Source organism: Megascapheus bottae, chromosome 2 (assembly GCF_031878675.1).
Source record: "Megascapheus bottae isolate mThoBot1 chromosome 2, mThoBot2.hap1, whole genome shotgun sequence".
Classification (NCBI taxonomy): Eukaryota; Metazoa; Chordata; class Mammalia; order Rodentia; family Geomyidae; genus Megascapheus; species Megascapheus bottae.
The window spans coordinates 8,684,511-8,710,849 of record NC_143510.1 but is presented as its reverse complement, the minus strand read 5'-3'; the positions used below and the strand labels follow the sequence as shown (position 1 = coordinate 8,710,849).

The following is a 26,339-nucleotide window of genomic DNA, read 5'->3' as shown; positions in this document are numbered from 1 at the left end:
AGGACACCATGCAAGAGCTTGAGGGCCTGAGTTCAAGCCCAGTATCAGCACCAAGAAGAAGGAAGAAAGCGGAGGAGGAGGTATTAACGTGGGAGCAAATAAGTGAGCAACTGTTTGGAACAGTAATTCTGTGTGATCTCTACATGGATTTAACCCACTCACCCTAGGCTGCCTGCCAGCCCACTTGACCTTGACTTACATCCACTCCACCTTCCCTTCTCACCTTGATGGAACCTTTGGCTGGCAAAAGACTGGGGCTTTGAACTGACATCTTGCCTCCCCTCCCTTTTCCCACCTGTGACCCTCCGCACACGCCATCTGTCATGTCTCATGATTAGTGACTTTTGTAGCAGCCCCCACTAGACAACTCTAGTACTCCCAAGGACCCACTGGAAATACCTGACTGTATACAAGGAGTGAGTCCATAGCTCTGGCTGGAGCTCCAGCTCACCGTTTTGCCCCCCTGAAAGCCTATACAGGTGTTAAGCCCCTGTCTTTCCTCCATGGCTTTTGAAGCTGATGCTGTGGTCTTCCAGAACTTGAACTGCGAGAGTGGCAGTAAGGGACTGTGGGCTGGGGGGGTAAACTCAGACACAGCTGTGCTGACGGGTCCACTCCAGGGCCCCAAGAGGTCCTGCTTTACAAGGTCTCAGCATAGTCTTTCTCTTATCCTTCAGGGATTGGGGAAACCATTCATCCATTCATTCATTCATTTTTGGTTTGAACGCAGAGTCTGGACCCTGTCCCTTAGTTTTTCACTCAAGGCTGGTGCTCTACCACTTGAGCCACAACTCCACTCCTTGCTTTTTTGCTGGTTAATTGGCGATAAGAGGCTCACAGACTTTCCTGCTCAGGTTGGCTTCAAACTATGATCCTCAGATCTCAGCCTCATGAGTAGCTAGGATTACAGGTGTGAGCCACAGGGCATACCTAGTCTCTCATTTTTAAGGCCACTGAAGCTTTAAAAGTGTAAAAGATCACATAGAAACAGTCAAAACAAATGCTATTGTGAGTTTTTTGGACTTGAGATAGAGGGGAAAGCCCTTTGCCAATTGAATGAATTTTTGATTTTCTTTTTTCTTTTCTTATTTTAATTTTTGGCATTAGTCCTGGGGCTGGGAGCTATCCTTAAGCTTTCCTGCTCAAGGCTAGCACTCTTTCAACTAGAGTCACAGCTCCATGTCTGGCTTCTTGCTGATTAATTGGAGTCAAATGTCTCAACAAATTTTCCTGCCCAGGCTGCACTTGAACCATGGATCTCAGCCTCCTGAGTAGCTAGGATTACAGATATAAGCCACTGGAGGCCAGCTTGAATTATTTTTTTTCTGGTGGGTTTTTATGAACAGAATCTACTGGAATATCCTTTAGTGCTTATTTTAATTCTAGGGACCCCATGCTGTGAGCCTAAGTTGTACCATTGCACTTATTGTCCTTTGTGGCAAGGTGGGTTCTCTGGGGGTGTGTTGTTGGTTTCTGGAGGTGTTTGCTGTGAGAGGACATGATTTTATTTCTCTCTGATTCTGCGTGCCTTTTTCACCCAGCTGCTGTGTGCCCAGGCAGTCCTGTCCTGAAAGACAAAGACTCTGAAAGCAGCCAGAGTGAGAAGCAGGGTTACCACGGAGCACACACAGTGCCGGGCTGTGGCCAGGGACTGTGCTGTGCCAGTACCAGATGCTTAGGGTGCAGATGTGCATCAGGCACATGCATGGGTGGGTATTATGACACCTGATGTGTTGCCAGGGCGTTGTTGCAGAGATGATGATCTTGGCATCTCCAACAAAGAATTTTGTACACACACACACACACACACACACACACACACACACACCCATACACATATACACAGAGGTGCTAGGAGAATGGGAGGCGTTCATGGGTATGATAGTGGCTGGTCTTAGGGAGATGGGGTTGTGACTTGGATAAATCTGTGCATGTTCTAGTTGCCATCCCACAGCGTTCAGTAAGCTTGAGCCTTAAGTAGAAATTTGTTAGGCAGAGAGAGGTCAGGGTGAGGACTCAAAGGTTTACTGGCCTGGAATTCCTTCCCGGAAGAAGCTCTAAGCATAACTGACCACCAATTACGCACAGCAGGAGCAGCTGTGGGAGGACTAGGGGTGCTTTTCAGGACATGACTCTAGAGGGAGGGGATTGGTTTCAGCGTTCTCTCTCTACCTAAGCTGCCTCCATTCCAGCCTGGAGCCTTCGGTGCTCAACTCAGTCCTCATCCAAATGTGTGTCACTCGTCATTCTTCCTGGGCCCTTCATGTGACTGTGGAACTAAACAAGTCCCTTTGTCCTCCCTTCTGTGTTTCAGAGGCTGGAGCATAAGGAGGTGCTAGTGGGCCTGCTCTTCCTGGCATTCCCGTTCCTTCCAGCCAGCAACCTCTTCTTCAGGGTGGGGTTTGTGGTGGCTGAGAGAGTCCTGTACATGCCCAGGTAATTGTCCTACGTCTGTCCCCAACTTGGGCAGCTGCAGAGACAGTCTACTGTGTATAATGATGCCTGAAGTTGGGGGGAGGGGAGAATTTAGCTTCAAGTGATTTCAACAACAGCTTTGTGCAAATATATATTTTTTAAAGATTTTATTAACACTGATTTTTATATCATATTTCAAATGTCATGTTTAACAAACAAGCATTCACGAAGGGAATCTTTATGCAACCACTGGCACATAGATTGTAGAACATAATTAAAATTAAGCAGAAGGTTTGTATGTCATAGATTCATATTAATCTCTATAATAAAACATTATGCCTATAGAGTATACATCCCATCATAGATTTTATGTCTATGTAGCTATGTTTATATCTCCAAGACCATGGCCATAATCTTGGGTTCCCAAATATTGAGTTATTGCTCTTGTACTGTTTGGATCTAATATCCACATATCAAGGAGACCATGCGCCTTTTGTTCCTTCGGTCTTGACTTATCTCACTCAACATGATTCACTCTAGTTTCATCCACTTCCTAGTGAATGCCATTATTTTATCTTGTCTGTTGCCTACATAGAATTGAAATATATATATATATATATATATATATATATATATATATATCTCCTGTAGTGCAGCATCTGGGTTGACTATTGTGAACATGGCTAAGCAGGTGTCCTTATCATAGCTATTTTTTGCCAGTCTTAGGCCTTGAACTCAGGGCCTAGGCACTGTCCTTGGGCTTTTTCAAGGCTAGAGCTGTACCACTTGAGCCTCAGCACCATCTCTGGCTTTTTTCTATGTATGTGGTACTGAGGAATCAAACCCGGGTCTTTGTGCATGCTAGGCAAGCCCTCCACCACTAGGCCAAACTCCTGGCCCACAAATATAATTTTTATGTGCCAGTACTGGTGCTGGCCCTTCACCACTTGAGCTATCGCTCCACTTCAGGCTTTGCTTTTTGCTGGTCAATTGAAAATAAGAATCTCATGGACTTTCCTGCTTGGGCTGGCTTTGAACTTTGATCCACAGAGCACAGCCTTCTAAGTAGCTAGGATTACAAATGTGAGCCATTTGTGCCTGGCCAAATATATTACATAAAACCATAAGAATTTTTTTCAGCTGGGTGCAGTGGCTCACACTTGTAATCCTAGCTACTCAGGAGGCTAAGATCTGAGGATCAAGGTTCAAAGGCAGCCCACGCACAAAAGACCTTGAGACTCTTGTCTCCAATTAATCACTAGAAAACAGGAAGTGGGGCTGTGGCTCAAGGGTAGGGCAGTAGCCATGAGCTGAAGAGCTCAGGGACAGTGCCCAGGCCCAGCGTTCAAGCCCTATGACCCACCAAAAAAAAAAAAAAGGAGAGAGAATTTCTTCATAAAGATCTTCCCCTCTGAGGTTTTTTTTCTGTTTAAAACCTCAAAAACATTCATTCATGTGGAGGAAACTGATTTTCAAAGAAGCCTTGTACTAGTGACTTACACTTGTAATCAATCGTAGCTACTCAGGAGGCTGACATATGAGGTTCATAGTTCAAAGCCAGCCCAAGCAGACAAACCTAAGAGACTCTAATCTTCAGTTAACCTCTCAAAATCCAGAAGTAGAGATGTGGCTCAAGTAGCAGAGTACCAGCAGTGAGTGAAAAGCCAAGCAAGAACACCAGACCCTGGGTTCAAGCCCCAGTACCAGTACAAAATCAGTCACTATGAAAAACTAACTGGCAAGTATGTTAATGTGGCACTGAAAGCTCACCTAAGACAAGAGAATGGTCTTTGGTAGCTATGTAGTTATGCCAAGCTAGGGAATCCAGAGCCCACTTAGTAACTTTGTACCTGGGCTTATTTTTCAGCATGGGCTACTGCATCCTGCTTGTGCATGGACTGAGCAAGCTCTATACATGGCTGAACCGGTGTGGAGCCACTTTGTCTGTGTCCAAAATGCTGCTACTGCTTCTCTTCTCTTGGAAAACTGTGAAACAGAATGAAATCTGGCTGTCCAGAGAGTCCCTATTCAGGTATGAATAGATGGGCAGATGGTTACCAAGCTGGATGCTGATGGCTCACATCTGTCATCCTCCCTACTCAGAAGCCCAAGGATTGAGGTTCAAAGCCATTTGAGCAGGCAAGTCTAGGAGACTTGTATCTCCAGTTAGCCAAGAAAAAGCCAGAAGTAAAGCTATTACTCACGTGGTAGAGGGCAAACCTTGAGGGCAAAAGCTCAGAGAAGTGTCCAGGCCTTGAGTGTAAGCCCCAGGACTGCCACCAAAAATAAATACATATAATAGATTTCAAACCATGGGTAATAGTTTTGATCCATAAAATTGCATTTACTCCTGGGCATCAGTGGCTCACACCTGTAATCCTGGCTACTCAGGAGGCTGAGTCTGAGGTTCTTGATTCAAAGTCAGGAAAATACATGAGACTTATTGCCAATAAAGAGTACTAAAAACCCAGAAGCTGAGCTGTTACTCAACTGATGGAGTGCTAGTCTTGAGCAAAAGAGTCTCCAGGGCAGTGCCCAGGCCCTGAGTTCAAGCCCTAGGACTGGGTCAAAACCTAGAATAAGTTTTAACTTTAGTTGTTGCTTTTTTTTTCCTCCCCTGATTTGTGTTTTTTGAGTATGTTTGTATGTACTGATATTGAGGCTTGAACTCCAGACCACTCTTCCTTGCTTTTTCACTGAAGGCTGGTGCTCTACCATTTGAGCCACAGTTCCAATCCCCGCTTTTTTTGTTGTTGTTAATTTGAGATAAGAGAATCTTAGGCCAGTTCTTGCCTGGGCTGGCTGGCTTTGAACTGTGATCCTTATATCTCAGCCTTCTGAGTAGTTAGAATTGTGTGTGAGCCACCAGGGCTTGGCTAATTTTAGATTTCCAAAATGATAGTCTAAATGAATATATGAAAATAAGACTCCTGGGAAAGCTTTGTGTCTGTGAATTCAGGTGGAAACAGCCTGCTGATGAGCCAGGCTGTGAAGTCAGCCATAAACAAAATGAAACCAATAAGCCTAATGTCATTGTTTAGTAAAGTGAGTGGCAAAGGCAAGAACCCAGCAAGGAGGAAGAGAAATACAATGCATCTGTATAGAATATTCCAGTGTGTTAAGCAGTGATCAGTTCTAATTGCCTTATTTTGAACACTAGTTTTGAATGAGAAAATGAAAGATTTTTCATCTCCCAGGGTGTGAGTATGTTAGGTATAACCATGTCACGTAAGTGGGGTGTTGGCTCGGACTATGAGTTCCTGGATGCCTGTTTCATATGAGGCCCCAAGGTCATACTTGAATATGTTTTAGATAACCATTTAATAATAGCATCTGAGAATTTCTCTAAGTATTTCTACCAGATGTAGTGGTAGAGAGGGTTACATAATAATGCGTTGTTACTCTGTTTTATTTAGTGGCATTTAAAGCTTCTTATTCTGTTTTATTTAGTGACATTTAAAGCTTCTTACTTACAAATAGGACATATGGCAAGAAAAAAAATGATGGATCATAGATGTTCTTTTTGTGTGTCTGTGGTAGTCCTGGGGCTCAAAGTCAGGGCTTGGGTGCTATCCCTGAGCTTGCTTTGCTCAGGGCTAGTCCTCTACCACTTGAGCCAAACCTCCACTTCTGGCTTTTTAGTGTTTAATTGGAAATAAGAGTCTCATGGACTTTCCTGTCCTAGGTATCTTTGAACCTCATTTCTCAGACCCCAGCTAGGATTACAGGCATGAACACCAGCCATGCTGGTGATGTAGCTGACACCAGTCATGAAAACATAAAAACAAAGGCACACTGATGGCCTCTGGAAGCTTCAGGACATTCCAGAACAACAAGTGGGTAGCCGTTAGGAACCTTTGCTAGGCAAATAGAATATTTTGTTGTTAAAAATAAAGTTTCCAGGGGCCAGGAGTTTGGCCTAGTGGTAGAGTGCTTGCCTAGAATGCAGGAAGACCTGCGGTCGATTCCTCAGTACCACATACATAGAAAAGGCCAGAAGTGGTGCTGTGGCTCAAGTGGTAGAGCTCTAGCCTTGAGAAAGTCCAAGGACAGTGCTCAGGCCCTGAGTTCAAGCCCCAGGCTGTCAAAAAACCCCAAAAGCTTCTAGTATGCTATTTTCTTTTTTGTGATGGGAATCAAAAGTTACACATGCAGCCTCCTGAAAGAACAAAACCTTGACAAATGGTTCTGATCAGATCCAAAGCCAAAACCGGTCTGGTGCTTGGCTCCTCTTGTCAGCTGTAGGCCTCTGCTACTGACTCCACTACTTTCTTGCTGCACTTATACTCACTCCTATTTTAACTTCTTTCTGCTCCCCTCATTGCTATCCCTGGATTTTGCTTGCTGCCTTGCAGCTGCTAGGCCTCCTCAGCATGGCTTTTAGGGCTTCATGTTTTATTAATCCATGGATTCTTTGCAGCTTCTTTTCATCTTGCAACTTCTGCTACCTTTTCCATTGTTGCCACCTTCACGACACATGGTTTGTTGCCTCGTGGTTGTTGCAGGCTCCTGGTTCTGCCTCATGACTCTCCCATGCCATCTCATGGTTTCTTTTCTGCAGGGTTCATATTGTTTCATGGCATCTGCACCCTTTGGGTCCACTGGTGACTTACTACCCCATCCCAGCTGTCTCTTTGCTCATCCACCTCTGAATCAGAATCTCCTAGCCTAGACACCAGAACCCCTCCCTCCACTTAAACATCTGTGTGGTATGTTGTGTCCTCACTCCCCAACCATAGCTATTGACCCGTTCATCCAATTAGTAAGTCTTGACTATGTCCTGTGTAAAATCCTGGCTCTTCCAAGCCGGGACTCCATCTCCCTCTTTCTCCCATCAAAAGACGTTTTTAAGGGCTCATTCCTTACCTGATAACATGTCTGAGCTGCCTAGAATATAAACCTCTAAAGGAGCACAGAGACTGCCCACCCCCTCCTCAGGCCCAGGAAGGAGTATTAACTTTCCAGGGTCCCACTGCTAGACAGTTTTGAACCCAGAACTGGATCCAAAGTTCTCTAATATTTTAGTGCTTTTTAAGAAAACTTGACCTTTTACCTAAATCCTGATCCGTTGAGAACCTGACACTTAAAGACTCTCCTGTAAGACCACATGATGAGTTCATGTGTGAGGGATAATGTTGAGATGAGTCAGGCAGACATTCACCAGTAATCTGAGGTGGACCACCTGGGGCTTGGAGGAGAGGTATGGAGTGGGCTTTGTGACTCTGTCCACAGTTGGATCTTGGATAGGTCTTACTGGTTTGTGCATTTCAAAAGTTAGAATAGTAATGTGTCTGTCTAGGATAGCGGGCAAGGATGCAGTTGTTTGTGAAGAGGCATGAAGTAGTATCTATGCAGGGTAAACACCATATCTAAAGCTTCCAGGACATTCCCATGCTATGTGTTCTAGGATAGGAGAGAAACATACACGGGAGGCACCGGTGAGTCAGGCACATGAACACACTAATACTCTGTAGTAGGAGATACAGAACACTAAGTAAGTGTGGAAGGTGACGAACATCCATCATTCTATTGCAGATCTGAGAGGAGTATTAAAAGATGAGAAAAGGTGGACGTAGAAAGTACACATGTAATCCCAACCACTCAAAAGGCAAGGTAGAGCTAGGAAGATCATAAGTTCAAGGCCAGTTTGAGTGAAGTTGGTGAGACCCCATCTCAAAAACATAATGGAAAACAGAAGTTTTGGAATTGGGGTTCAGGTGCACTTGCCTTGCATGTGAGAAGCCCTGAGTTTAGTCCCCAGTACTGCAACAGTAAGAGCAGGGGAAGGATGGGGGCAGGGATGTCAAATATAAAAAAGCCATAGTGAGCCAGGTGAGGTGGCTCTTGCCTGTAATCCTAGCTACTCTGGAGGCTGAGATCTGAGGATCACAGTTCAAAGCCAGACTAGGCACTAAAGAATGTGAGACTATTATCTCTAACAACTAGAAAACCAGAAGCGGGGCTGAGGTTCAAGGATAGAGTGGTAGCCTTGAGCTGAAGAGCTCAGGGACAGTGCCCGCTGAGACCTGGCTGACCGTGAGATGGTTTGGGCTTAGCAATGCCATGAGGTTCTTCATTGAGTATCTGAAGACAGACCGTTGATTAGTGAGAAGAGAGTGTTGGCCAGGCCCCAGCACTTCCAGCAAGACCTCGTCTCACATGACACACCGCCCCTGACTGTGTTTGTAGATCCAGCTCAGCTGCCCTTCCTAGCTCTGCCTTACACACGTGGCAGAGTTTGAGCTGAACTTTCAAGGTTTGACCCTAAATCTGGCCTAAAACCTCCAAAACAGAAACCTTGCTCTCCTTTTTAAACTTTATTTACCCAGCTACCACTGCCTGGGTAAGAACATTCTTATTAAAAGTAGTGTAAGAGCAGGGTGGTCACACCTACAACCCTAGCTACTGAGGAGGCTGAGATCTTAGGATCGCAGTCCAGACAAGAAAGTCAGTGAGACTCCTATCTCCAGCGAACTCATCAGAAAAAGCTGGCCATGACACTGTGGCTCAAGTGGTAGAGCATTAACCTTGAGTCTTGAATCAAAGCTCAGGGACAGTGCCCAGCCTCCAGAGTTCAAGCCACAAGACTGGCCAAAAAAACCAGTTCCTAGAGTAGGGCCATCTATGTATGTAATATAAAAACCCTGTGCCCACACAACGTTCAAAATTAGGAGCTGGGTCTCACTCTCTTTGTGTTTTCCACTCAAGAGTGGTGCTCTACAGCTTGAGACACACTTCCACTTCCAGGACTAATTGCGAATAAGTCTCCTACTCAGGCTGGCTTCACCCTTGATCCTTAGACCTCAGCCTCCTGAGTAGCTACAACTGCAGGCAGGAGCCACCAGAACGTGGCTTCAGAGTGACTATTTTCTTTCTGGTTTCTCTTCAGTCTTCTTTGAAGAAGAGTTGTAGAGGAGAAGCATGAAATGCATATGTTAAACTACTGAATTAAAGGGTGATTTTTACCAGGTGCTGGTGGCTTACTTCTGTAATCCTAGCTACTCAGGAGGCTGAGGTCTGAGAATCATGGTTCAAAGACAGCCTGAGCATGAAAGTCTGTGAGACTTATTCTCCAATTAACCTCCAAAGAGCTGAAAGTTGACCTGTGGAGCACTAGCCTTGAGCACAGACGCTCAGAGGCAGTGTCTAGGCACTGAATTCAAGCCCCAGGACCAGCATTAAGCAAATGAATGAGTGAATCATTGCAGTTATTAACCAGGCTTTGATCCAGCCATGTGGTGTATGAACATTGCGTTGTTTTTGCAGAGTGTGCACTGCACAGCTGGGCATTACCACAGAAACAAATGGTAATCAGAGCTTGAAGGCAAGGATGGGGTCCCCTGCTTAGGCTCAAGGCTGGGGTCATCTGGCCATTTGCGGGGAAAATGATTTCTTTGGCTAATTGTTGACTTTCACAAGCTATTCATTATACAATGAGATCTGGGAAAACAGCAGAAAAATACCCATGAAGGTCAAGATCAGCCATGGGAACAGCCCTGTGGTGGAGTGTTAGTTACCCCACCCACCTGCCAGCCTGTGCAGGTTTCTTCTCCACCACCCAGCTCCACCCTGACCCCATGCAGGCCTGGGGTTGCTCATGCACCACAGGAAGTCCCACAGAGGACACGCTCGGTGACAGGACTGTGCCAGTGGCATCCCAGTTCATCTGAGAACCTACTAATACCATGCACTGTTGAATTCTACGTGGAAAGCGCTGAAATTTCCATGAATAGAAATTTAATTTTCCTTTTTTTCAGTCCAAGATGGAGACTTGACCTCAGTACCTGATGCTTTTGCTCACTGACGAGTGCTCTACCAACTCAGCCATGCCTCCCACCAGAAATTTAATTTTTTTTGCCAGTCCTGGGCTTGAGCTCAGGGCCTGAGCACTGTCCTTGGGCTTTCTCAAGGCTAGAGCTCTACCAGTTGAGCCTTAGCACCACTTCCGGCTTTTTTTCTATGTATGTTCGAGGAATGGAACCTGGGTCTTCATGCATGGTAGGCAAGCACTCCACCACTAGACCAAACTCCTGGCCCAAATTGAATTCTTTTTGAACTGTTGCATTCACCCTGATCTAGATCCTGTGTGTGACTTCACCCTGAGTAATACTCATTTCAAAATCTGATTTATTTTTATTTTGTGTGCCGTGGAGCTTGAACTCAGGCCCTCGAAGTCTTGCTTCGCTGGTTCTCTACCACTGGAGCCTACCTGCATTTCTGTGACAGCCCCTGTCAGGACTCTGAGCGTCCAGCCTTTCCTCCTTCTACTCTCTTTGTGCATGGCTGCCATTACAGCCCTTCTCTGATGCTCAACTATTAATTCTGGCTTCTATGCTTGGAACCACTCATCCTGCAAAAACTCAAAAGTTGCAGTGGCCATAAGACCCTTTGGTGTCTCCATACTCTTGAGACTTGTCCTTCTGTAATCTGTCACCTGAATTTCTTTCAGTCCCTGAAAAGCTCCTGCTTTTTTTTCTCTGAGTTCAGTGCTCAGAATGGTCCCTTGCCTATTCTCAAAAGTTAATTCAGTTCTTTTTGTGCTTCCCCCCCTCTCCCTCTCCCTCTCCCTCTCCCTCTCCCTCTCCCCCCTTTCTTTTGTTGCTGTTCCTGGTACTTAAAACTCAGAGCCCTGGATACTGTCCCTGAGCTTTTTTTTTTTTTTTTTTTTTTGCCAGTCCTGGGCTTGAGCTCAGGGCCTGAGCATTGTCCTTGGACTTTCTCAAGGCTAGAGCTCTACCACTTGAGCCTCAGCACCACTTCTGGCTTTTTTCTATGTATGTGGTACTGAGGAATCGAACCCGGGTATTCGTGCATGCTAGGCGAGCACTTTACCACTATGCCAAACTTCCAGCCCCTACTTCTGGAGTTTTGGGTGATTTACTGGAGATAAGTATCTTACAGACTTTCCTGCTCCAGCTGGCTTTGAACCATGATCCTTAGAACTCCAATCTCCTGAGTTGATAGGATTACAGGCTTGAGCCACCAGTGCTCAGCTCACTTGTTGTCTTTAAAATCTCAGTTTTCCTATCATTGCCATAATCCTATCACACTTAATTGACAGATGGTGTGCAAATCACTCCAATTGTCTAGCTGCCTTTATCTCGTCACCCCAGGAAGTTCCCAAAAGGGAGATACTTGAACTAATGTATATCTGCATCCCGGGTATGCAGTGCTGCTTACTGCACTGCAGAGGAATGCGTGCAAGCCAATTTTACCAAACCATCAGACTTCTGCAAGAACTTCTCTAACCATTCTACTGGGCTTCATTTCTTCACGTGTGTGTGTGTGTGTGTGTGTGTGTGTGTGTGTGTGTGTGTGTGTGTGTGTCTTTTTTAAAATTGTTCTACACTATCCATTCTAGGGCCACACATGTGATCACTTCCCTGAAGGAACGCCAAATTTTCCACCCACTGTTTTTGTGGGCCCAGTGCTGCAGGAAACTAGAATCAGGGAGAAAGCAAAGGGTCTGCACAGCAGCTCTCATCTCAGCTTTTTCTTTTTGTGGGTCATGGAGCTTGAACTTGACCTGGGTGTTGTCCCTGAGCTCTTCAGCTCAAGGCTACTGCCCTACCCTTGAGCCAAGCCCCACTTCCCACTTTCTAGAGGTTAACTGGAGATAAGAGACTCAGGTCCTTTTGTGCCTGGGCTGGTTTTGAACCTCAGTCCTCAGATCTAAACCTCCTGAGTAGTTTAGGATTACAGGCACGAGCCACTTCGACCAGCTCCATCAGCTTTTGTGGGTACAGTGGCTATGGGCTTTGCCTGCTCTTGTGTGGTGTCCCCTCAAACCATGCTGTCTGTATTGACACACAGAGACCGCTGGGACCCTTTCACTGAGTCTCTGTGTAAAAGCCTGCTCCTGACATAGACATGAAAGGGAGTCAGGTCTTGTCTAATTCTGAGCCTCTTGCAAAGTGGGATTTCTCATCATGCCCTTCAGAATTCCCGAAGCTCCTGCCTCTTCTTTGGGTGAGGTACCCCCAGGTCTGTAACTAGCTCCTGAGAACAAGCCTCGGCAGATGACCACAGTGTCTTCAGGTTCAGGTGTGCCTCCGGCGTATTTTATTTTTAAGCCCTTCTAGCCAGCACCAGTGGCTCACACCTTTAATCCCACCCACTCAGAGGGCTGAGATCTGAGGATCACAGTTCAAGGCCAGCCCAGGCAAGAAAGTCCTTGAAACTCTTGTTTCGAATGAACCACCAGAAAACCAGAAGTGGAGCTGTGGCTCAAAGTGGTAGGGCATGATCCTAGAGCAAAAAAGCTCAGATAGTGCCCAGGCCCTGAGTTCAAGCCCCAGGACCAAAACAAAACAAAGCAACAAAAAACAAAACCCTCTTTTTAAAAAATTTTATTTTATTGTCAGGGTAATGTACAGAGGGATACAGTTACATTAGTCAGGTAGTGGCGAAAAACTTCCTTATAATGCATGTATTTCAGGTCTGGAGTTGAGACTCTGCCGCACAATGCCAAGGTTCATTACAACTACGCCAACTTCCTGAAGGACCGGGGTGGGAACCAGGAAGCCGTGTACCACTACAGGACCGCCCTCAAGTAAGCACGTTGCCAGGAACATGTCCCGGAGGTGGCACCATGCTTGAGCTCTGTCTCAGAAGAGAAGCTCAGGGTTCCAGCCTGCTCTAATGTGGCAATTCTTGTCTATTTCTGATTCAATGTTTTATTTGTTTGGTTTTGTACTAGTAATATGCTTTTAGCTCAGGGCTTTATGCTTTAACTTAACTTTCTCCACTCTACCACTTGAGCCACTGCTCCACATCCAGCTTTTTGCTGGTTAATTGGAGTTAAAAGTCTCACAAACTTTCCTGCCTGCGCTGGCTTTGAACCATGATCCTCAGATCTCAGCCTCCTACATAGTTCGAGTTACAGCCATTGATGCCCTGCTGGCTTCTGTCACACTGTGTAAGAAAGAAGGGTAAATACAGAGATACCATTTTGATAATTTTCTATTTGCTGTGAGTAGAAGCTTGCCCTTATCTTCTTCGTGGAACTTGCTGAGACAGACTTCTGTCCCTCTCAGCTACTCAGCGCCTGCTTCAGCCACCTTCTGCATTCCCCCATTGCAGGAAGAGCCACCAGGGAAGGCAGGTTAAAGACCTTGGGATTTGATATCAGTTCCAGCAGCTATTCCCACTGCTCTACTGATCAGCGCCACCCTAGAAGTTGTGGTGGAATTTGTTGTAAAAGTTGAATCTATACTGTCTCTTGGATGTGTGTGGGGGAGTGTGTGCCAGTTTTGGGCCTTGAACTGAGGACCTGTGTATAGTCTTTGAGCTTTTTTTGTTCATGGCTAATGCTCTACCACTTGAACCACACTGCTGCACTTCTGCCTTTTCTGCTTTGTTTTGTTTTAATGCTTACATTGGAGACAAGAGCCTCCTGAATGGCTAGGATTACAGGCATGAGCCACCAGCGCCCAGTGTAGACTCTTATTTAACACCAAAAAGCCAGAAGGAGAAGTCTGGCTCAAACTGAAGTATACCACAAAAAAGCTAAGAGCTTTGAGTTCAAACCCCAGTACAGCATATATACAAAAAGGTTCACACGAGGGTATTAGCTACTTGCTCCAGCCCAGCAGGATGATTGAAACCCGGTCCCGTCTCCAGAGAATCCACACAGGAACCTGGATATGGCAGCGAGTGCTGGCACGGGTGTGGTGACGGGAGTTTCACAAGCACAGATGCAGATCCAAAAATCACACAGCTGGACAGTCATTCTTGTTTTGTAATTCCTTGTCTGTCATATTTCCATGTACCAAGGCAGTTTTCTACCCATCCTATGATAAGAAAAGTAAATAAATAACAAAGTTCACTGTGGTCACTCTGGGTCTCTGAGAAAGACTGCTTACATTCACGGAGCCATTTAAACAAGTAGTGGCATTCATTCCGTGTATTTCCTCCTACCTCACAAGTTGGGAGAATTCCACCATTAGGAGTGACTCCTTTCCTCAGGACATCTGAAAGCCATGACTTCACTCTCAGAACCTGGGCGCTGGGCTGGGAGGAGGGAGGCCTTTGACATTACTCTTGGAGGTCAGATGACACACCCACCCTTCCAGTGGAGGGTGTGTCACATGTCTCTAACTTGTCCTTGACATTTTGTCCCCAAGGCTGTCTTTCATGACATGAATCAGAAGGGGGTACAGTGCCAAAAATACAGGGGAAAAAAAGTAGGAAGACATACTTTCTAGGTGTTTATGATCATTTTAGACAAGCCGGTCAGGGTGGAAGGAGAACAATTGAAAGGGTGACATTGATCAGAATGTATTGTACGATTCACAGTTGAACAACAGGAATGCCAAGAAGCTGAAACATGCTTTGGGCAGCAGGTGTTAGACTCCCGATTCAGCGGGATGTCTTCCAGATGGAGCCCCCTTCCCAAGGAACAGCGAGACCACGCAGTCGGATGCAATCAGCAAGAGGTTTATTCAGGAACACGAGTACTCGGGGCAACAAGGTCTCCTAGGAGACTTGCGCCCCTAGGCTGGGGAGAGGGGGATATTTATGGGTGGCTGAAGCAGGTTACAGAAGCAGAAGCATAGTTACAGAGTAATGATTGATTATGATCACATTAGGTAAGACTCAGCTAGGGGCTCAGCTAGGGGTTTATTGAATTTCCACTTGGTTAAACAGGCAGTAGACTGCATGTCTTGTTTCTGGCCTTATTTTATTGTTTTACTCCTGGAATTTCCTCCTCTTATTCAGGTTCAGTTTCACTGACTCGAACCAACTCAAACTGCACATCCTGTTGGCTGTTTTTCCAGCCCATTGTATAAACTGCAGCTACTTGCACTATTCTAAAGGCCATTCTTCTAAGACTTTGGATTATGTTTGTGTTGTGAAAGTGGTTGCTATTGGTTACTATTACATTATGGAGAGATTTCATATTTCTCAACATTATGGGGAAATTTCATATTTCTCATCCCCCATTTTCTTATGGGTCGAATGAAATCCTTCATTCAATGAGAGTGGTCTCTCTTTCCTTAAGTTGCTGATACTGTTGAGTGAGCACTAAGGCTTGTACTACAGTTAATCGATCTTTTACAAATTGGACTAGTCTATTTAGGATACAGGGACCCAAGGTGAGAATTAGAATGAGTATAATGAGTGGTCCTGCTATAGTGGATAACAGAGTTGCAAACCAAGGGGACTGATTGAACCAGCTTTCAAACCATCCTTGCTGGGAATGGAATTCCTTTTTTTTCTTTCTGCTAGTCTTTCCCTAAGTTTACTCATAGTTTCCCGTACAATTCCTGTCTGGTCTGCGTAAAAGCAGCATTCCTCTTTCAAAGCAGCATACAAATCACTATCCTTTAAGAAAAGTTCTTCAGACAAGGATGTTAGAGATTTTTACAACCAAGATTGTCCAGGTTAATTTCTGTAAAGTCAATTTCCCAATGAACACCTGGGAGGTGTCCTCTCACTCTAGTTCCAAGTCCAATTTTAGTCTGTCCTGCATTCACCCTAGCACACGCTGGGCACTGGGCAGCCACTTGTTGCAAAGCCTCCTCCTTTCCCAAGAAGTGGCCAAAGTTTTCCTGCCGCTCTATGAGAGTCTTCGTTTTAAAAGTCCACTTTTTGGGCCAAACTGTTTTTCCATCAAAAGTCCATTGTCCTTGTTTGGAGTCATAGGCCGCCCCCATTTTCTTAAGACACTTAATATCCTCTGGAGTGTATGGGAGTGGGGGAAGACTACGGTGAGGCTTCTCTATTATTGGGAGGGCCGGCACTCTTGGTGTCCACTGAAGTGCAGCTTCCCGAGCCGCTCGGTCTGCCAGACGATTGCCTCGTGCTTCCATTGACTCCCCTTTTTGGTGGCCCAGGCAATGTAATGCTCAGTCTTTTTGGTAAAAATATTGCAGCCAACAGGGCTACAATTTCTGCCTTATTTTTCTTTTCCCTCTGAGGTCAATAGGCCTCTTCTTTTATAGATTTCTCCATGTATGTGAGCAGTAGCAAAGGCATATCGACTATCAGTGTAGACATTAAGTCTCTTACCTTCTGCCATTTGGAGGGCCTTGGTTAGGGCAATAAGTTCCGCTTTCTGGGCCGATGTTCCAGGGGGTAGTCCTTCAGCCCAAATTACCTCAGTCTCAGTGGTAACAGCTGCCTCTGCCTTCCGCTCTCCATTTTCCAGAAGGCTACTGCCATCCGTGAACCAGGTGAGCTCAGCATCCTGAAGGGGGTGGTCTGTCAAATCAGGTCGGGTCCCATCACCAAGAGTTTAGTTCCAGTCCTCTCAGTAAACAATTGTGAGGTGGTGGTTGAATCCGGCAGCACAGCAGCTCCAATGGAATGTCACACCTCCTGCTGGGTCGCCTGCAAAATTTCTAAAGAAGCTTAACCTAAGGCCTGACTCTGGTGAATTCTCCCAATGCTTTTCTAGTTGCTTTACCCGAGCACACTCATTTTTGCAGGCTGGCACCCGTTGGTTTTTAAGACAGTATAGGATTGAGAATCCAAAGTAATACCAGGGTGGCAACTTTTAGTAACCAGATTGAACAAGGCTTAGCACTCTCTAGACAGGCACAGAAGACTCGAAACTGTAGCCGTTCCCCACAAGTGCAGTCTCCACTCTTGCACATTTGTTACTATTATTTTTCCATGCCTCTAACTTATGCTGTCTTAATTTTTAAGAAACAACTTTTTGGTCCCTTTATCTAAAGAGGACTGATGGGCGACGATCCATCTTCTATAACTTCTTCAGGCTGACTCAGGGGCGTTGTCTCTATACCTAGCCAGGGACCCTGAAAACTTAGCCTATTTTACCAAGAGGCTGTCAAGATTACATGTCAGGAGTGATATTCTACTCCAAATTGGAGGTCATGTAAAGCATTTAACAACTGCACAAACTTTTTCTTTGGCTACAACAGTGTAGCTTACTTAGCACCCATTTGCAAAGGCATTTTCCTGATTTTCTGGGGAACTTAATTCCTGCACTCTATGCTTCAGTTGCCAGATCTAAACATATAATAGGGACGCAAGCGTCACATCTACCCTGAATTTGTGGCTGGTGTCAAATCAAACTTCACTCAGTTAGGATTTTAAACCATCCTCTATCACAGATGATTGACAAGTTCCTGCCCAGGTATGAAAGGCATGGGCATTAGTAAGGCATGCTTACAAACTATTCTATGACCTCCCGGCTCTGATTAATTTTGAATGGCCAAGCACAAATGACTCTAGGATCTGACACCACCTCTGCCATCCAAGCTGTGGCTTACTGCATTTGGATGCTTCATTGTCCCAGTAGTGTCTCTCCACACAGGAATAAATGTCCCATTGGCATTTCACTTTGTTGGTTGCTGGACTTGAACTCAGGGTCTGGGTGCTGTCTCTCAGCTCTCCAGCTCAAGGCTAGCACCCTGCCACTTTTAAGTCCCAAACACAGGGCCTGAGTGCCTCTCCTCAGCTCTGCAGCTCAAGGCTTGCACTCTGCCACTGAGTCCTGGGCCTGGTGCTTGAGTGCTGTCCCCCAGCTTTTCAGCTTAGAGCTAGCACTCTGCCACTTGGAGCTCCAAAGCAACTCTCAATAGCACTCTGACAGATTAGACACCACAGTCTCACAGGGACTTTGCCTTGCCCGGGCTGGCTCAAAACTGCGGCTTTCAGATCAGTGAGTCCTACAAAGGCCACTTTACTCCAATTAGAAGCAACAAGGTGGTCAACTCAGAAATAGTCTCTAAGCATGACCTTACCTGGAACTTGGTGAGGGCCAAATTTACATCTGAATGAGGATCTGCTGTCCTTCTCCATGGACCTGCTGCAGATTGCTATAGAGTAACTTGCAAGAATAAGCTGAAATAGCAATTAAGCAACCATTTTGGTAGTCCTAATTTTTCTTGTTTAAACAAACATTTAGGATAATTTCAATTTCAAACTTTGTTCAGAAACCCATTTCCAATGTTCTTTAAAACTTTTACTGATATTTGCTTAAACAATTAACACTTTAGCCTTTATGTGCATTTGAAAAATCTTTAAGGGCCCAAGGAACTCCCTTTGTTTCCAGGTTTCAAAACTCCAGCAACAGTTTAAACTCAAATAAGTTTTTCCTCAATGCAAGAACTGTAAACATCATCAGTGCACCAAAAGTCTAAATCTGGACTTAGTTTCTTTCTTTTTCTAGAATGCATCCAATTGCAATGCAGTAGCATGAACCCAAATTATACAGAGATAAACTTTTAAATATTTATTCCTTTTAAAATACTAATCATATTACCCAGATTTTACCATCAGATTTTCAATGTCAGTCTGCAAAGAAAAAGAGCGAAGATGTGGATCTCAGTTCACCTGACCAAGTTAAGTGAACAGCCTTCACTCCAGCTTACCCAAGGCTGCACCTTTGCCAGTCCACCTCTCACCCCCCAAGATGGTCACATAGGACTATCCTAAGTTTTCCCATCCTTTCTCTTAGCATTTGATTACCTAGACAGTTTTGAAAAATAGGTAAGGTCTCTGAAATTAATAAATTTACATTTTAATTCCTAATATTTATCTCCAAATTTCAACTTAAGGGAATAGATTCCAAATTCCCTAATACCTCTGGGCTAAACAGGACACAATGTTTACAATGTAAACAGCTCTATGCATTTCAATATCAAATTATTAATGCAAATTTCATTTAGAAAATACTTTTTTCTACTTTAGAAAAATACTTTTTACCAGTTTCTCTTTAAAACAATGCAATTACCCTTTAAGACATTGTAAAACATTTTAACCTAATAATTTTCTTGAAGTTTAGACTTAGATTTACCCAATTGCCTTTTTGTTTCAAGTATAAAATTTATCCATTGTTTTATACAGCATGCTGACAATTTAACCTTGAACATGTTCACTCACTCATTCACACATTCATACTCAAAGATCTTAAAGCGCGCAAAATTAATATCGGCCGTTCATTTTCCGGAAGTTTGTGTCAAGAGAGCTTTGCCAATTTTACTCTTGCAGGTGAGAACCAGGTTCAGAACAAAACTTTTTACAAGGCAACTTAGCAGTGATTTATTTCTCTAGGGCTTGTTACAACTGCCCATAATACACACACAAAAATTGCAAGGATCCTGGTACCAATTTTGAAAACAAAACCAGACAATAAAAAAACATCTCACAAAACAAGACAGAAGCAGAGACCTTTAAGTACCCCAAATTTTGATGGCATGCATGGCAGCAGTCACAGACTGTCCCATGTTAATAATCAGTCCCAGTCCTGTCACCGTAAACACAACAATTAAACAGACACAAAGGACAACACACTTCGCAGCGCGGCTTCGGTGCAAAACCGAAAGGGGAAGGGCGTTCGAGGGGGAGCTCGGAGTCTCCCCTACCAGACGGACTAGAGAGTCCTCAGACCGAGGCGAAGCCTCGAAAACAGACCGGGGCGAAGCCCCGAAACCAGACGGACTAGAGAGTCCTCAGACCGGGGCGAAGCCCCGAAACCAGATGGGTCAGAAATCTGACCCCAGACACCTTCCGGGACGTCTCCCGGAGGCTGCGGTCGGGAGTACGAGCTCGTCAGCTCCTCCACGGGTCCGCCAGATACAGATTGACACGGCCGAGCCACAGATTCCAGAAATACTCTTAACATAAGACAAGACACACAAAAGACAACAGAAATTTGCTGGCCAGCTTACCTCCCGGAGGTGGGTCGGTGGTCCCTGGGGGGGGGTCTCCTATCTCGCTGGGGCCTCCAAATGTTAGACTCCCGATTCAGCGGGATGTCTTCCAGATGGAGCCCCCTTCCCAAGGAACAGCGAGACCACGCAGTCGGATGCAATCAGCAAGAGGTTTATTCAGGAACACGAGTACTCGGGGCAACAAGGTCTCCTAGGAGACTTGCGCCCCTAGGCTGGGGAGAGGGGGATATTTATGGGTGGCTGAAGCAGGTTACAGAAGCAGAAGCATAGTTACAGAGTAATGATTGATTATGATCACATTAGGTAAGACTCAGCTAGGGGCTCAGCTAGGGGTTTATTGAATTTCCACTTGGTTAAACAGGCAGTAGACTGCATGTCTTGTTTCTGGCCTTATTTTATTGTTTTACTCCTGGAATTTCCTCCTCTTATTCAGGTTCAGTTTCACTGACTCGAACCAACTCAAACTGCACATCCTGTTGGCTGTTTTTCCAGCCCATTGTATAAACTGCAGCTACTTGCACTATTCTAAAGGCCATTCTTCTAAGACTTTGGATTATGTTTGTGTTGTGAAAGTGGTTGCTATTGGTTACTATTACATTATGGAGAGATTTCATATTTCTCAACATTATGGGGAAATTTCATATTTCTCACAGGGGGGGGGTAGACAGACAAATGGAGAAAGTAAGAGTGGGGCAATACTGTATAATGTTCAATGTACATGTTTCAGAAAGGAATGAGGTGACTTGAGATGAGAGGGGTTACAATGGGGAGGCATAAACTGCCATGTCAAATTGCAAGCCCTTTGTACAACTACTTAAAGATAAATACTCAGGGCCCTGGTGGCTCACCCTATCTCACCTCAAAGTCAGCCTGGGAAAGAAAGGCCATGAGACTCTTATCTGCAATTAATGAGCAAAAAGCCAGAAGTAGAGCTATGGCTCAAGTGGTAGAACACCAACCTTGAGTGAAAAAGCTAAAGGAGACCATCCAGGCTCTGAGTTCAAACCCAGTTACCAGTGTCCAAAACATATGTATGAAAACAGGTCAATAAAGTTAACAGATGTACATGGGTGCAGTTTAATCACATGCTCACTTGAATTTTGTGACATGAAAGAATCAAGAATTTTTTAAAATGTCAATGACTGAGCTGATTGAAAATATCCTGTCGACCCTTAAAACCAAAGTTTCATTTGTATATATTTCAGTCTAGGGAAATTTGGCTTTTATAGTTGTTTTTCTTTTCCCCTCTAGACCCAGTGTCCTTTTGGATTATTTTGTTGTTGTCGTTCTACAAGAAGTAGAAAATAGACTTCCGATGGCGCGGGCAGCGCGTGTGCATGGGGCGCGGGGAGCCATGGCACCAGCTCCAATCTTCCCATGGCGGCGAGCAGCAGGCAGCGCGGGTGGAGCTGGGGCCGAGGCTGGGGGCGGTGGTCCTGAGGACGGAAGCCCGAGAGTCCGGGCCTCCGCCCAGAGCGCGGCCGGCCCCGCCCCACAGCCCCCCCCCACTCCTGGTCCCGCTCGCTCCTCCGGGTCGCGCCCCTCGCGCCCGGGCCCGCCCCCTCGCGCCCGGCCCCGCCCCGCCCCGCCCCGTCCCCGCCCTCCTCCCCGCCCTCTGCGGGATTCCCGCAGCTGCAGCGGGGCGGGCGGAGCGGGCGGCAGGTCCCGGGTTCGGGCACTGAGGCGCGCGGAATGTGAGGCCGGCAGGGCGGGCCAAAGCGCGCGCGGACGTCCGCAGCGTCCCTGGCGGACGACCCCTTGCGGACGCCGGGCCGCGGGCGCCCGGCCGGGGACTCGACCTCCCGGCTCGCCCTTGGAATCTCCCGCTGCCCCGCGGCGCGCCAGCGGGACCATGAAGAAGTTCTCGCGGATGCCCAAGTCGGAGGGCAGCGGAGGCGGCGGCGCGTCTGGTGGCAGGGCCGCCGGGGCGGGGGCCGGCGGCGGCGGCGGCGGCGGCTCGGGCGGCTCCTCCGTGGGGGTCCGCCGGCCGCTACCAGGTCACCCTGGAGGAGTCGCTGGCCGAAGGTACGGGCGGCCGGGGAGGCGCGGCTCCGGTGAGGGAGGGCTCCGGGGTGTGGCCGCGGCATTCTCCCGCGTCCTCCGCGTCGACCCCACTCTTCCTGGTTCTGCCCAGCCGCCGGCAGGCTGGGGGAAGGAGTAGCCCGGGGGCCGTTCGCTGCCCGGCCGCCCCGCAGCGCGCGGCTGGGCAGCTCTCCCCGGGACTTTTGAGTCCATTTCGGTCGTGGAAGCGAGGAAATACACACAAGACGTCCTAGCAAAGTGATGTGGTATCTCGATGGAAGCCGTGACTCAGGAGAGGGTCAGATGGAGCGGGCCGAGGCTTGGGCCAGGCCAGCTGTGGCTCAGGTGGGTGTCAGGCCACGCAGGGCACCCAGCATGTGGAGCCCGAGCTCCCTTCAGCCACCCGGTGACAGCTGCATACATCATCTCTCTCTCTCGTTTACTAACGTATATGTATACACACACATCTGTATATGCACACCCGTATACACGCACGCACGAACCAAGTGTGTGGGGTGCCTTGACACCGCCCCAAGCCCAGCTGCCTGGCTTTGGGGGGGGGGGGAGCACGTACACTTGAAGCCCATTTGTGTCTGTTAACTTAGGCACAGGTCTTCTCTGTGGGACCAGGTACCATTCTTGCCGCTGAGGGCACGTTGAAAGATGACCTGAAGCTGGTTAGCTTTTCATCTGAGCCCTCCCCTTCTCTTCCTCCCTACCCCCCTTCCCCCCCCCCCCCCCCCCCCCGTGTTGGATCCTTCACTGTCTGAAACAGACAAAAGTAGTTTACTCAGCATTAGAAACAAAACAGAAAGCAGGTCTCAGACTTAGTTTTCTAATCCTGGTGTAATTGGCTTCTAGGAGACACTTTTATTTTTACTACATAGCCCACTGACCTTTGAGGTGTTTTTTTGTTTGTTTTTTGTTTTTTGTTTTTTTTTTTTTACTTGCAACTGAAGTTGTTACAGACTAAGGATTCATAGATTTTTGGTTGTTGCTGATGAATGGCTCTTCTAAGTTCTAACGTTAGGAGAAAAGAAATCCAAGAGTGAAGTTTTGGGCTTTTCCAAGTTATGAAAATGAGTATGATTGAAAATGATGTGGTCTGAAAACAGAAGAGTGAGATTCTGCCTCTACTTTTTGGAATGTCATCGACAATAGTAAATTAATGCGAGGAAACGCTGATTTTTTTTTTTTGTATAAACTAAGGAGAGGGAAATCTTGGAATTATCTGGAGTAGATGTCCTTGTTTGGCAAACTACTTTCCAGCGTGTTGAACCTTTCTGTATGTTGGAGATGGGGAGGGAATACCTTAATTTTCAAAAGATTGAATTATGGTAATTAGTTTTGCTAGATTTACCACGCTGAGAAATTTATTACATGCAATTTATTATACACGAATTTCAGGTGTTGGTTTAGATAGGTTTGTAGATTTCAAGTGCACATGGATATTACTCAGAGGTTATACTTCTATCTTTTGAGTTGCATTAGTATTTGTTTCAAATGTACCTTGAGCAATGTTAAACTTTCTCACTAAATCCTAGATAAGTTATTTAGTTATTGCCAATTAAATCTAGTTTATGGACTAGATTTTGAATTTGTAACTTTCATTGGCAAAGTATGTTACTCAAAAAGCATGTCTTACACATGAAAAGCAAGAATGAATTTCAAAGGGACAGCCTATATTCAATCATAAAAACAAAAACTCTCTTTAAGTGCTAATATTAGTATTAAAATTACCCATTGGCCTTTTCTAGAAGTTTGTCATTTGTTTTGAAAAATGAATAAGTGCTTGGAGGAAATAAAAGTCGAAGGCTCTTAAAAAAAAAAGAAGTAGAAAATAAACAGGTGGCTTTAGCAAAATTAGCCTCAAATAATGTGTGGAATAGAAATCTGAGTGCCAACTAAGGGTGTGTGAACTCAGAAAAGAAATTACAAATGGTAGCACAGGATCCAATAATATTTGAACAATGAAGTGTTTTATAAAGCACTAAAAGTATACAAAGTAATAACATTTTTACATCTAAACAGATTGTACAACATTTCATATAAGTCATTGATATAAGTATGACACCAAGACTTTAGTTGTAAGCTATCTGTAGGTTAAAGGTTTTTTTTTTGTGTACCAGTACTGGGGCTTGAACTCTTGCTCCCTTTAGCTTTTATTTTTCTTTGTAATTTTTTTTATTGTTGTATAAAGGTTATAGTTATATAAGTCAGGCAATACCACATTTCTTTCTCTCTTTCTCTCTCTCTCTGTCTCTCTCTCTCTCTTTCTCTCTTTCTCTCTTTCTTTTCTCTCCTTTCTTTCCTTTCTTTCTCTCTCTCTCTCTTTCTCTCTCTCTCTCTCTCTCTCTCTCTCTCTCTCTCTCTCTCTCCTTCCTCCCTCCCTCCCTCCCTCCCTCCTTTCTTTCTTTCTTTCTCTTTCTTTCCTTCCTTCCTTCTTTCTTTCTTTCTTTCTTTCTTTCTTTCTTTCTTTCTTTCTTTCTTTCTTTCTTTCTTTCTTTCGCCAGTCCTAGGCTTGAGCTCAGGGCTCAGTCATGGATATCTTAAAAATGACATTTGCTTCTGAAGCTGAGCCCTAGTGGCTCACACCTGTAATCCGAGCTACTCAGAGGCTAAGATCTGAGGATCATGGTTCCAAGCCAGCCTGGGCACTAATACCATGAGACTCCAATTAACTACCAGAAAATGCCTAGATCCTGTATTCAAGCCCCTTCCCCCTCACCCCCCGCAAAAAAAAAAAAGAAAGAAAAACAAACCAACAATAACAACAAAACAAATAGGGAAAGAATTTGATGTAGCAGACTGGGAGGGGAAGCAAGAAGCCTGTGGAAATCATGGCTTAATGCTGTCAATCTTCCAGGTTGTATCCTCGCCATGCAAGCGCTCTGAACAACTTGGGAACACTGACAAAAGACACAGCGGAGGCCAAGATGTACTATGAAAGGGCACTGCGGCTCCATCCCCAACATAACCGGGCTCTCTTCAACTTGGAAAACCTGCTCAAGTAAGTGCAGCACTGGCCAGCCAGGACCACGTGTCATGAGCCTTCAGAGCTTTCACTTAGACACAGCATCTTATGCTGCAACTACTGCTGTTTCTACATGCTGCTGAAAAAGAGTGTTCCAATATTGGGAGAATGTAATATTCATGTGTGTGTGTATGTGTGAGTGCTGGGTCTTGAACACATGCCCTTGTACTCTCACTTGGTTTTATTCACTCAGGCTGGATTTTTACCACTTGAGCTTCAAACTGGTAAACTTTCCTACTTGAGTTGGCCTTGAATCCAGATCCTCAGATCTCAGCCTCTTGAATAGGTAGCACAAAAGATGTGAGCACCCAGCTTATATTTTCCTTTTTTAATAATAAACCTACATTTCAAGTGTATCATAGCAACTACTATATTGGACAGCTACTATATTGGACCTTTGCTAATTTAATAACCTTGACTTTGAAGGAAATAGCATTCACTGTGCTGGAGTGAACCTAAGGAAGACATGATTCTGTCAGACGATCCCGGAAGGCTTGCCTCAGCTCATTTGAATTCTTGGCATCACAGCACAGACAGCTTTAGTCCAGGTCCCAGCGCAGACCTTGCTGCATGTGATCCAAATACATTTAGCCTCTGGTGCCATTTCGTGTGTCACTGAGGCTGTTCTGCTGCTCCATGCAGCTCATCTGTAGAGTGAGTGCCTGGCAAGGACCAGCTTCCTAATTTATATTAATAGCTGTTGGCTTTGCTTGGAACCCAAAGTATGAAAAAAGAAAGACAAGAAAGAGAAAAAAATAGCAGGAAAAATTACAACTAGCATAAAATTCTTATTGATGGAGAGAGCTGAAGTCAAGAGAACATAGTAAAGTGTCTCAATTGCGATATGATCGGTGGTGTTTGCTACTAAAATGGAATATGAGCAGATCTTTAAAAATTATGCAGTAGTTGGGTACTGGTGGCTTATGCCTGTAATCCTAGCTATTCACAAGTCTGAGATTTGAGGATCATGGTTCAAAACCATCCCAGGCAGGAAAGTCTTTGAGACTCTTACCACCAAAAGAAAGCTGGAAGTAGAGCTGTGACTCAAATAGTAAAGTGCTTTCTCTGAGGGGGGAAAAATAAATCTCAAGGATAGCACCTAGGCCCTTAGTTTAAGCCCCAGGCTGGGCACCAAAAACAAAAATAAAAACAAAAATAAACAAAAAAAATCATGGTGTATCTAGGTACGACCAGGGCATGGTGACACATCTAATTATCTAAGA

At 45.5% G+C, this 26,339-nt stretch overlaps 1 protein-coding gene across 1 annotated transcript in view; it reads left to right on the top strand.

The window, feature by feature from the left end:
* Nucleotides 1–503: 503 nt before the first annotated feature.
* LOC150066369 (protein O-mannosyl-transferase TMTC1-like) overlaps nt 504–26,339 on the top strand; it is a 39,400-nt gene continuing 13,564 nt past the window's right edge. Inside the window, 6 exon segments of the mRNA XM_090352693.1 lie at nt 504–581; nt 1,387–1,443; nt 2,315–2,436; nt 4,283–4,447; nt 12,854–12,967; nt 24,949–25,092. Coding sequence (XP_090208819.1) covers nt 504–581; nt 1,387–1,443; nt 2,315–2,436; nt 4,283–4,447; nt 12,854–12,967; nt 24,949–25,092 — 680 coding nt within the window.